The 13505-nt window shown below is 41.5% G+C and overlaps 1 protein-coding gene across 1 annotated transcript; it reads left to right on the forward strand.

Annotated features, from left to right (window-relative positions):
* Window positions 1-10679: 10679 nt before the first annotated feature.
* LOC148033234 (putative L-type lectin-domain containing receptor kinase S.7) lies at window positions 10680-13158 on the forward strand. The gene is made up of 2 exons (XM_087681133.1): window positions 10680-11450; window positions 11532-13158. Exons 1-2 carry the CDS (start codon window positions 10731-10733, stop codon window positions 13074-13076), a joined length of 2265 nt encoding a protein of 754 aa, XP_087537259.1. The 5' UTR covers window positions 10680-10730; the 3' UTR covers window positions 13077-13158.
* The last annotated feature ends 347 nt before the right edge of the window (window positions 13159-13505 follow it).

Raw genomic sequence — 13505 nt, forward strand, 5'->3', positions numbered from 1 at the left:
TCGACTGGCGTTATATCTTTGCCAGCTGTAGGTAGATGTAACAAACTAAATATAATAAGTGATAAGTCAGTGGCCATGTGAATATTATAATGACCACCAACGTGCTAAGTGTAGACGTGCAGACTCATCTAGCTAAGCGGTCCATCATCAATGTCCACATGTGTTGAGCTTGCCATCTCAACATTGTAGCTAAAGGCTATGCACAAAAAAAAGGCATTGACTATTAGGAGATATTTGCTCCTACTTCCCGTATGATGACTATCAGGTCTGTGGTTGCTTTGGCTGCTCATTATGGATGGACTATGCATCAATTGGATATTAAAACTGTATTTTTACATGGGGAACTTCATGAGGAAGTCTATGTACAGCAACCCATTGGTTTTGCAGTTGAGGGCTTGGAACACTTGGTCTGAAAGCTAAAATAAGCTTTGTATGGTTTGAAACAAGCTCCCAGGGCTTGGTATGCAAAGATAGATGCTTTCTTACTTAGCCAAGGGTTCATAAACAGCTCATCTAAGTCTACCCTTTACGTATGTAAAGAGGGGGAATCCATGTTGATATGTTGATGATCTCTTGCTTACAGGGGCACATGCTGATCAGATTTCAACATTTAAACAAAATTTGCAGCAAACTTTTGACATGTTAGACTTGGGGCCTTTGCATTATTACTTGGGCATTCAGTTTATACATGATGCTAGAGGTATTGGGTTATCACAGTCAAGATACATTGGTAAACTTCTTGAGAAGTTTGGCTTACAGGATTACAAGCCAGTTTGTACACCAATGGAACCTGGACTTAAACTGTCATTGCATGATGAGAGTGATTTGTTTGATATACACACATATTCTCTAGCAGTTGGATGTCTTATTTACTTATGCAACACTAGGCCAGACATACAGTTTCCAGTTTCAGCCCTGAGCAAATATATGCATCAACCACACATGTCACATTGGCAAGCTGTTAAGTGTGTCTTCCGTTACTTGCAAGGTACTAGATCTCTTGGATTGCTTTATGCTAAGGGAGGACCACTGCAGTGACATGCTTACAGTGATTGTGATTGGATTGGTGATTATGATTCACGTCACTCCACTAGTGGAATTGTTTCTTTCTTGGCTCGTCTTGCATATCTTGGCTTAGCAAGAAACAGTCCACTGTTGTCACATCCTCATGTGAAGTTGAATACAAGGTAGCTTTCACTACCACAGTTGAATGCGTATGGATTAGACGCTTGCTTGCTAATCTGGATGTATCTGTTACAAAGCCTACTCCTCTGTTCACTGACAATCAGAGTACCATTGCAGTGGCACGGAACCCAGTGTTTCATGCACGCACGAAACACATTGAGATACATTATCGATTTGTCAAAGAGAGGCTACATGCAATAATATCAACCTTGTCTATTGTCTTACCATCAGTAATGTGACAGACATCTTCACCAAAGCTCTTTCTCGTGAAAAATTTGAAGCATTTTGCAATGCTTTAAATTTAATCTCCTTTGGTTGTGGATGATCCTTGTACTCTTAATCACTCTTCACTCTAGGGGGGTTTGTTGGGTATTTCACTCACGCCTCACTTACGCCTACGCTCACATAGAGTGTCACTGATCAGTAGAATACTGGGACACTTTTTACTCTCGGTAGGAGAGGTTTTTCCCCCCTGAATTACGGTATTATTTCGTATGTGCTTATGACACACACTTACGGGTACTTACCGTATTTGGGTGTGAGCACTCCCCTACAATCCTAAGGTTTAAGGGTTGTACCTTGTACTTTCAGTTTACACTCTTTTAGTCTATCGCATTGGGTGTCGTGCTTCACTCTCTAGTGTCTACTGGTTTTCTATGCTGAGCTTCGATCCTATCCTTCCTCACAAGTTTGATGTATGCTATGATAGCCACCTGTCTAGATATTACCTTTGCAGTTGGTGTGTGACACGCTATATGGCTACATCTGGCAAAAAGCATTGGGATGCCGTAAAGGGTATCATGAGATACTTGAAGGGCAGAGCAAATATGTGTATTTGCTATGGCAGCCAGGATACAGGAGTTGTGGGCTACACAGACTCCGATTATACAGGGCATGCAGATAGTAGGAAGTCTACTTCGGGCTATGTCTTTACCTATGCTGGAGGTGCTGTTTCTTGGATGTCCAAGGTTCAGAAGTGTACAGCTCTCTCTACCACTAAGACCAAATATGTTACGGCATGAGGCTTGCAAGAAGGCCATATAGTTGGGCCGTTTGGTTCATGATCTTGGGATTGATACTATGCCTACGCTACATTCGGATTCTATGAGTGCTATTCAACTAGCTAAAAATCCGGTCTTCCATACGAAGACGAACACACATTGAGGTGAGGTATCACTTCATGCGTAGGGTTGTGGAAAGGAAGTCTGTTGACCTTGTCAAGACCTCCATTGATGAAAATCCTGTAGATTTGCTCACGAAAAGCCTCACTACTTAGTGCTTTGCCTTCCTCAGGAGATTGATAGGCGTTGGATGAGATGACGTTTTTCCTCATCCTATTGTACATGTATACATTGTACTGTCTTTTCTTTGTCTTTTCACTCCTCTCACTGGGGCAGATTCGCCTTTCAATGGGAGGTTGTTGGGGGTAAAGGCGCCTCTGCCTAGCCGCCCGTGTATTACTACACTGACAGTACCCGCCACTGCACACTGCAAGTGGCGGGCGTCCGTCACCATCACTTTATTCTTTATTCTTTTAGTGACACTTTGAATAAAGAAAGACCCGGTCACACATTGTGACTATTGGAGTTCCCATTTGTATCTCTCTCTCTTCTTGCTCTTGCTCTCCGCCATAACTCACTTCCAAGCAAGCTTCGATCCTTCTCATCTTTCACTACAAACAACTCTCTCTCTCTCTCTCTCGTACTTATGATGGCATGCCTCAAATCCATTGTTATGTGATCCCCCCCCTCTGTGTGTGCACACATGTGCCCCTTTGTTGCCATATTGGTAGTCTAATGGACTCCATCTAATGCTATTGGCTGACCAGTAGCACCAGTTGGCTTATTTTCATGTGTGCCATAATGTTATTTTACATGATCAACAATGGCAACAGCATAAATTCTGGTCCCTGTGGGTATCACCCTGAACATCATCATCATCTTCTTCTTTTTCCTCCTCTGCCACTACGGTATCATCCTCATCATCATCATCTTCTTCTTCTTCACCTTCTTTTTACAATTAGGGATCGGCTCCAGCTTCTATGTGGAGAAAAAGAAGAAGAAGATTTATGAAATACAATTTGAGCTTGGAAGTAAGATTTTCTTGGTGCTACAGTGCCTCTATGAAGCCGGTAAGGTGTAGCTGGACGAAGGCATGCGCCTATCTGAACTCAGCGTGCTGGATAAACTGCATGGGCCAAAGTATCTACCAGTAAATATACAGTTGTGACCCTCCATCTTTAATAAGCGCCCCCGCCCTTGGCTCCCGCTTTCTCAAATTAGCTCCTTTCTCAGAGTAAGAAATGCCACAAGATGACGTACATTTTTGTGGACGCAGCATATCAAGGCATTAGCTGTGTATCGGTGGTCTCAACGCAGTGGTCTATTAGTGCATGTAGCCATCAGCTCTCATTAGCACGCTTGGTGAGAGTTGATCATACCGATGCCCGTCTCCTCCTTCCTGCTGCAATTTGACATGGCAGGTGGTGTTGTGTCTAATGAGAGTCTCCACAACGAATGCCATGTTGTACAGAGAGATGGGAGACGGCCTCCTCCATCAGCATATCATCTTCATCAAGCTCTCTGTTGTTGAGCAGGGGACCTCTATGTCTTGAATTTTGGAGGACAACTGCAGCCATTGTTGGAGTTCAAAAACGTGAGGCTAAGCAGCTCTAGGAAGTGAGCTCACTAGAGGAGGACAAGAGCAGTTCATTTGATATGCTGTATACAAATGTGTTCATAACTAAAGGAGGAGCAATCTGTAACTAGCACCAAATTTTCCTTAAATTGAGTGCGCATCAGATTGTGTATATCCCATCTTGGGTGCATCCAATGGGCTCGACACCATGTCAAGCATCTTTGGTTGAGATTATTGTGGGAACATTCCAAAGAGTTTTGAAACTAGTTTTCTTAAACGCATAGAGTGAATTATATTCATATGATGAAGATATTCATAGCATAGTGGGGATGCAATAGAGGCAAAATATTCTCTTAGACTTTGATGATGAAACTTAGGGATAGATTGGAAGGGGTTACGAGGTTAATCCCCATAAGTTTTCTAGCTCAATTGGATAGGTTGTTGGGTATACAAATGAATGAACATAAAATGGTTTTCATAATCCACTTTGCTATAGCATTTGACTCATTAATGTTTCCCTTAAAATGTGTAGCCTTGAAATGAACATCACAAAGTGTGATTATGAACCAGTCATTGCATGACTGCATGCATTTGTCAAAACTCAATCTATGTGCAAGTATTTAATGTAAAGTGTTTGGTTATCCTTATACCCTCATGTGCATCTAGATGAAGTGTAAGTTTATTTATTGATGTTCATATAGCCCTTTACCACTTGAACAAAACTCCTAAATGCTTTTGTGTTGTTTGGAATGGTGGGAAGTGCAAACCAAGATTATTAAAGCTTTGACATGAAGAATACATTTTGCATAATTAGATTGAGTTTATGTAGATGCTTCCACTATTTATAAAACATGCTTACATTGTGTAGATGATTCATTCAAAATACTATGATAGTGGTATGGGATTGAACAAATAGGTATTCGGTGCTTCTTTTAGGTCAATGAGATTGTGTTGTGTAGCGTCTAGGTTTTCCCCCACATACATGTGGGGTGTGTATGCATGTATGTCATACACATAAGCATGCATGCATGTGTGTGGGCATTAGCACAAGCAAACCATCCATCTATATTTGTATAGTTTTCAATGTGCAAATATGGGTGTTCACATGATAACTTACCTTTATTTATTTATTTATTTATTTATATTTGGGGGGCGAGAGAGAGAGAGAGAGAGAGAGAGAGAGATAGAGACAGAGAGCATGTGATACATATGCATGAACTTTCTATGATAAGATGACATATTTTTGAGAGACATGGGGAGGAGAAGAGCATTGCACATTGAAGCTCGATGAGCACCCTAACACGTGGTTTTTTGTTATTCGTTGGTTTTATGTGCAAACAATCTAAAATGGAATTTCAATGTTTTAATTATTCTCTTAAAAACATGCATTATGTTGTGAGAAATAATGAGAGGTGGTATTGTGTTGTTTATGTATTCCATGAAGTATTCTATGTTTGGGATATAGGCAAGGTGTGTATAGAGAAAAAGAGGGTGGCAAAGTAGGTAAATATCATTGCTTTACAAACATCGTAATGACCCATGCTTGTGTAGGTCCTAGCGCAAAGCACTAGTATGAATTTATGTATAATATATACATATGCACATATGCACAAGATTTCTATTCTTCATAATTAGTCGTGTTTAGGCATAGTTAACCATATATGCATGTAGGCAACATTGTTATGCATATTCATGCTTGTAGATGTTGCATGTGCACCAAAACATATTAGAGACTCAATTTAGAATTGTATATTAATACAAACATAACGACAAGGCTTCATTTGGCTAAAATGGCATTTTATTAAAGATTACACAATGTAGATGTTGAAATGTTTTGTATTGTTTATATTTTGTAACTAGCTTAGCATGCGCCTTTCAAACCGGCACTTTGCATGGTTAGCATCATGTGAAGCTTGCAAGGCTATGCCTCGCTCACTTCACATTTTGGCAAGCATAGGAAAGCAACCACACTATTGCCCAATTGTTTCATTTTTCTCACTAAAAATATATCAACTATAGCATAGGTATGTCCCTTTTCTCACCAAAAATCTATTAAAGATGCACTATGTGTAATGTACAATCGGCACGATGCATAATGATGCAAGTTTTAAGCTATTTTAACATATGACACTAGATGTTTAGTGTATGTAAAGGTATAAGATTTTGATTAGAAAAGTAAAACACATTTCAAAGGATCACATTGCAAATAATGTCAAAGAATTATGTTTGCAACAATATAAATGAGTTGTAACCATATAAAGTTGAATGTGAAAGAAAGCACAAAATGTTAAGAAAATCTCTAGCAAGGTTGAATATATATATATATATATATATATATATATCTCTCTCTCTCTCTCTCTCTCTCTCTCTCTCTCTCTCTCTCTCTCTCTCTCAGGTGACTGAATCGGAGGTAGCTTGTAGAGTCTTGGTGGATTCCATAGACTGAGGGGGAGATACCCTACACTCTTGATCTTTTTAAACTTAGTTTTTTTCCAATTTTTTCAATTTCCATACTTCTCATTCCAATATACCATGTAAACTTACATATAGATCTTATCTCTTCTTATCTTATGAGAGATGATGATACCAATTGTATTGGTTATGGTCTCATAGGCCACTTTGGCCTCTTAGAGATGTCAATAGATCTCTCTCTCTCTCTCTCTCTCTCTCTCTCTCTCTCTCTCTCTCTCTCTCTCTCTCTCTCTCTCTCTCTCTCTCTCTACATTTCATTATACAATTAGGTTTGTAACTAGTGATTGCAAGAAATCAAAGTATTTGAGTACCTACTCACATAGACTATTATATACTTGTATTTATGTAAGACTATTATATATTTTCATTCATGCAAGGCAATTGTGAAAGTGTTCATTGACCTATGTTGTGAAATCAAAGAGAGTCATCAACACAACTCTTGAAAATGATCTACAAATGTGTTTATTCTATCTATGATATTTTTACTCCAAGTGTGTGTTTATCCCTATTTTTTCTTCTTTTTTGGTTGTTCATACATGGCAAAGAGTTTATATTTATTTCATCATAACATTACATTATAGTTTAAATGTGTACATACATAAGTGCTCCTCCAAGTAGATTTATTTTAATGTTATATGTTTTGTCCACAAATTTGTCTGATGATATGATATAGGTGAAAGAGTACATGAGCATTGACACATTTTGGTTGACCTCACAAATTCAAGTGTTTTTTGCCATGATGGGCAATGGGCACACATACGCACATCCCTCCCTCTCTTTGTTCTCCATTCTTTCCTTTATATTCCTCCCTCTCTTCATTTTTCTATCTTATTTTTATTTCTCTCTCCATCTCTTTGTTTTTATTTCTCTTATTTGTTTCTCCTCTCGCTCTTTGTTTCTCTTCCTCCTCTCTCTCTCCCTCCCCTCCTCCCTCTATTTCTCTCTCCCTTCCCCCACTTTCTCTCTCTTCTCCCCTCTCTCTTCTCCCCTCTCTCTTTGTCTCTCTCTCTCTCTCTCTCTCTCTCTCTCTCTCTCTCTCTCTCTCTCTCCCTCTTTGTTTCTCTTTCTCTCTCTCCTCTTTCTCTTTCCCTATTTTTCTCTCTCTCCCTTCCTCTCTCTACACAATGTACCTATCTCAAAGGCTCAAAGAAAGATCCCGTTGCCTTCGCGACTTCCCTCCTTTTTCTCCCTTCTTAACACCCATGTCCTCCTTTTTTATAGATGACAACAACGGTGGCAGTGGACTCTCTCTCTCTCTCTCTCTCTCTCTCTCTCTCTCTCTCTCTCTCTCTCTCTCTCTCTCTCTCTCTCTCTCTCTCTCTCTCTCTCTCTCTCTCTCTCTCTCTCTCTCTCTCTCTCTCTCAGCATTGAGCTCTCTCCCTCTCTCTTTCATTCTCTTTTGCTCATTTACTTTAAAATGTTGTGCTTAGGTTCTCATTGCTTTTTTTTTTCTTAGTATGTCGTCGCTATTTATGACACTATTTGTATTACTATTTACAACGATGCTATTAGTAAGTGCACTAATTCATGTCAGAAACAACTATCACTATGTCTTTGTTTCCTTGTAGTATTGTGTACTAGTGCACCATTTCTTCATATAATCATGTGTACCTCTTGCATGCATAGCCTAGTGCACACTTGGTGTGCACTTGTGCACTTAACCACCATAACTTATCTACATAGCACCACATGCTATTACATGTGCACTACACTAGTGTACTAGTGCGTGACTCTTAGTGCACTATCCTTGCACATGTGCACATATGCAAGTGTGCACCAATTTACTACAAGCCTGGTGCACTTATCCCAGTATACCTTCTTGTACATGCAATCCTTGCACACTGATCTTTACTTACTCGAGTTTATCATAAAGCTAAAGTATAGTGTAATCTCACTTCTGCTCTAAAATCTTACAAAAAATCAATGCTCTATAATGGACAAAGTACACTTGTTCTTTATAGGTATATATCATATTAGAATGTTTATGCTTGATATGCATGGATTACGCAGAGAGAGAGAGAGAGAGAGAGAGAGAGAGAGAGAGAGCTTCTTTGGCACAATCTCAAACCATGGAAGAATGCTCTTTTGTTACTTTTCAAATTCTTTCTAATTTATTGCTTTTAGGTGGTCGTCTTGCCTCACATCATTTGATGTATTTGAAGCTAAGTTTTTTTCTTTATTTTAAGTAGTCATGGATATTAAACTTGGAGAAATTGCTCAAATCAATAAGTAAGGTATGATGCCCATCACTTTGTATGAGGTCTTTGCAAACACAACTTAGGTGAACAACTTGATAAAGTTAAAAGCACTTTAAAATCAAAGTGCTTTACTCACTGGATAATAATAAGTTGTGTAATATACTATAAATTAAATCATTTGTGCATCTTTCCTTTTATTTACATGCATGCACTGGCATGCTTGCACACACACACACACAAGAATTGCACAATATCCATGATTTATTTTCTTTATGCAAAAATGATCAATAGTCAATGATAAATATGCAAGCAAGTAGCTTAGAAGTTGACATCAAGATCATAAGTTCATTGCCTTATGTCTACCTTTAATCATGCAAGGATTCTCATTGAGGCTTATTATTGAAACATTTATAAGAGCCTTGACCACCTAGTACTCATTGTGATTTTGGGGCACACATTGAGTAAGTTTTGAGCCATACTAAAACAATTGCAAATCCCCACAAATTGAACCCCATGATTACGATCCCTCATTTGCCATTACATTTGATAAACATATTCATGTACCTTTTTTGTTTTGCCATTCACGCTAATCGTACACTTAGTATGCCTGGCTAGCAATGCCATCTATTCCAACTAGCCTTCTATAGACCTACATAGGTACATCATGCCCTCAATTATTGGGCAAATGTTGGATTATGGAAAACGAGTAAGAAGAATGTGCTTCAAAACTATAACTTACCAAACACCTAAACCTCTCCTTGAAATGGAAAAGTAAGTATCAATACTAGCTCAAGTTAAGGATTGAAAATGCATTGTTCAACCCTTATTGCTACTTTTTACATAACAAAAATAGGTCATTTGTGACCATTCTATGAAGAACAAACTAGCAATTCAAGAATAATTAGATTTGTTGGAATGTTATCCAAACCCAAATAATCCACACAAGTTTCACTTAAATGGATTACAAACAAAACTTCTCAACATTTTTGGAAACAATATAAAATTATTTTCCATGTTCTTCATGCCTAGCCTACAAGGTGAAAGAAGACTCAAAATAACAATTAGACAAAAGAAAACATTTTTTGTATTTGTGTAGTATGAAAGTCAAAAGAAGTTGTTGACAAGTTCTTAGATTTCCTAGACAAGCGTCACAACCCATATGGCACTGAAACTTACTTTAAGATACTTGATTAAAAGAATCAAAGCCAAACAAGAGCCCTGAGGAATACTCCTAGCAGGACATTTGGTAGAAAGGTGTAGATGGTTCAATTATGGTTCTAATTGATAATGAATTATGCATTGTGCATGCTATTATAAGATGGTAGGCTTCTTAATATTCAAAAGGCCCAACACAAACTTTTATATGCTCACATGTGTTTCATGAAGAAGATATCAAAATATGAAGAGATAACATCAATACAAGTCAATAATTACACAGATACTCATGTGAACACATTTTAATTGGGTGTAGTTTTCACATAAACTCGTAAGCAGTGATCCAAGTTTCCTAACAATTGTATCTTAGGAGCTCAAAGTTCCTGGATGATGATACCAAAGTCTCTCAAACTCTAACTAAACTTGAGTAGTGTGTTTGCCATTTTCTTTCATGTGTGGCATATAAGGCTAAGAGAAACGCTTCACAAAGTGATTGGTGAAAGAACTAGATTGGCAATATTGGAGTCATACCAGGCCTATCCATTGAGTGGTTTGTAGAAGAAGCCAAGAGCAAAAGTATAGCAACCCACACACACAACAAAACTTGACTTAATTGCCACCTCTCACCAACTAGAAGAGAGAATTTATGAGTAGGGAGATAGCCCTTTAGAAGAGAGGGAGGTGAGAGAAAGGACACTTGAGGAGAAAGAACACAATACATACTTATAGATGACTCCTATGTCTGTGGAGGTACTCCATGAACCTCAAAAGTCCTGCCATATTGGTCATGAAAGTAAAATCTAGCTAGGCATATCCTGGCTTTTGTTCTACGTAGTGATATAGCTAGGGTGCCCTACCACAATGATTAAATTAAATTGATATAGGCATTTTTGACCGAAGTCAAAGAAGAGTATTCCTGAAGTTGTGACATATTGGACCATATCCCCACTGCCTAGCGCCCTGAATAGTCAAATTTATGGATCGCAACACATGCCTAGAGATCGCTGTTATAATCATTATCTATGAGTAGTCTGCTCAGATAGAAGGCTATGGCGCAGCAGCTCATGATCAATAATATCGTAGATGGCAGCCTTGATCACAGAACATGTGCTTAAGAACATCGCAGTCCGACCGATACTGTCGGAGCGCCTGTGGTACTACTGTATATTCATCCTCATCATCGTCCCTAGCTCCGCTGCTGTCCGTTTCCAGCATCCGGCCTTCAGCCGCCCAGGCGACGTCTCCAACATCACATTCGTGACGCCGTCGCCAGAATGGTACCAATCCGGCCGCACCGCCCTCTTCAGCCAATCGGATTCCGCCATCTGGCTCACGCCCCTCGACCACAACGCTACCAACGACCCCACCGACGTCGGCCGCATCGTGTACAAGGAGCCCGTCCAATTCGTGGGCGGCGCTTCCTCCTTCTCCACCTCCTTCACCTTCCAGATCATCACCACGCGCCCCTATGGCTATGGCGGCAGCGGCATGGCCTTCTTCATCTCCGACTCTCTCCAACCCGCCCCCAACAGTGACACCATGGGAGCTCTGGGCCTCGTCGACCCTAACAACCTCGGTGACCCTTCCCAATCTCACTTCTTCGCTGTGGAATTTGATACAAACCTCAGCCCCACCTTTCAAGATCCCAGCGACAGCCACATCGGTATCGATATTACCTATCTTGTGTCTTCCACCATCATCGACACAAGCCCTGGATCGAACTTCTATCCAGAGCTGTTCCTCTACAACAACTACACCTTCACGGCATGGATAGAATACAACGCTTCCAACAGCCTGATTCGGGTCTGGATGGCCAACATCAATGGTTCGTCGACTGTCGCAAATACACCTGAATATACGTCTGACCATGAACCTCTTTTGCAGGCTCAGTATAATCTGTCAGCCGTTTTCCTCGACAGGAACATGTATGTTGGGTTTACAGCAACATCGGCTCCACAGACCCGAGGCCTGGAAGGGCACCTCCTACACGCTTGGAACTTTACTAACGAATTGCAGCCTTCTCCTGTCGATACAGCTACTAATGGAAGGCCGCCCCCCAGTTTAAGCAATGCAGCGTTAGCCGGCATAGTACTCTCAGCTGTACTAGCTGTATTAATAATATGTGGTGTCATCATCTGCATGAGGCTAGTGCCTCGTTTAAGGGATGTCACTACCAGATCGAGTGCCAATGACACTATACAGCTAGTTTTGGCGCGGGGCGTCGTGCAGAACTACAGCTACAAACAACTTAGAAAGGCCACAGGGGGGTTCAGCAACAGGAACAAAGTGGGTGAGGGTGGATTCAGCACCGTCTACAGAGGGACCCTGGCAGATGGAACGACGGTGGCTGTGAAGAAACTCAAGCCCAGCTTGAAGAATATCGAAGCAGAGTTCTGCACAGAGATGAGCATCGTCAGCAAAGTCCGGCACGCGCACCTGGTAGAGCTACATGGATGGTGCTATGAGCGAGGAGAGGCATTCTTAGTGTACGAGTACATGGCGAACGGTAGCTTGGACAAGCATCTCTATAATCGCAGTGGTGAGTACAGTTCTCTGGACGGAGAGAGGCGGTGGCGGGTGCTGCTGGCTATGGCGGCTGCGCTGGAGTATCTACACGGAGGGCTGGAGGAGTGTGTCCTGCACAGAGATGTGAAGCCAGCCAATGTGCTTCTGGCAGAGGACTTCACACCGAAGCTGGGGGATTTCGGCCTGGCGCGGCTCATAGCCCGCAGCGGCCAATCGGCGATCACCATGACGCCGGCTGGCACGCCCGGCTGCATCGCGCCGGAGCTGGTGTACACAGGCAGGGCCACCGCCAAAGCGGATGTCTTCAGCTTCGGTGTACTGGCCCTCCAGCTAGCCTCGGGGCGCCCCGCCACTGGCACTGTATTGGCGCAGCGGGAAATGACTACTTATGATGGGTCGGAAGAGAATATAGCAGCATCAGCCGCAGGTGGTGGTGCTCCTGTTCAGGAAATGCAATTGCTGGATTGGGTATGGCTCCTGTACGAACGCAACCAGCTCCCGGACCAGGCCCTGGATCCCTGCATCCGAGCCGAGCTCGTGAGTGCCGACGCAATATATAATAATGACGTTAATACTGCTGCTGATCATCATCGTATGGAATTAGATGATGATGATCAGCGCATCAGGTGGAAGTGCGCCCTGCACGTGGCCCTCATGTGCTGCCATCCTTCCCCGGAAGCTCGCCCCACCATGAGACAAGTCACACAGTACTTAGAGGATCCCTCCCGGGCCGTCCTCGGTATACTCTTGACTAAGCCTCCCTCACACCCGGCAGCTTACACTAGAAACAAGCAAACACGTACCCTCATATCGTCTTCGAGCTCTACTTCCCATCCAATCACTACTAGCAGTCGCATGACTGCGTCTACTACTTCAGAATCTCAAGTGCTCTCACCACGCTAATTCTCTGTGTAGATCCGAATGCCGCAAGACTAGTGCCAAGTCTCGTTTTGCAACTCTACTTTCATGGTGCTTTTGTATGTGTGTGGGCGGGGGAGGGTGGGTGTAAAGGCTTTTATAGCTATACCATGGTGTTGCTACCAAAAACACTTATATAGGAATAATAGTAACTCTCTGCCTTGCTTGGTTTTACACTTTACGTGTGATTCTTTATACCCAGTGGAACTCTCATATATGCGGCATCATGAGAGTGTAATTTTGGGATGTATCTATGTTGTACCATTTCTTTCATTGAATAATACAATAATATACCTTAATCTCCCATATCATGTTACCTTTCTATGCCATGTTGAGTGAGTGATTGCGTGCAGATGCACCACACTTGTTATCAGAGCAACTCTTGCTCGGAGTGAAGAAGTTCTCACGAAAACA

The sequence above is a fragment of the Lygodium microphyllum genome, chromosome 7 (genome assembly GCF_053477565.2).
Source record: "Lygodium microphyllum isolate KBCC chromosome 7, Lygodium_microphyllum_v1.1.10, whole genome shotgun sequence".
NCBI classification, from domain to species: domain Eukaryota; kingdom Viridiplantae; phylum Streptophyta; class Polypodiopsida; order Schizaeales; family Lygodiaceae; genus Lygodium; species Lygodium microphyllum.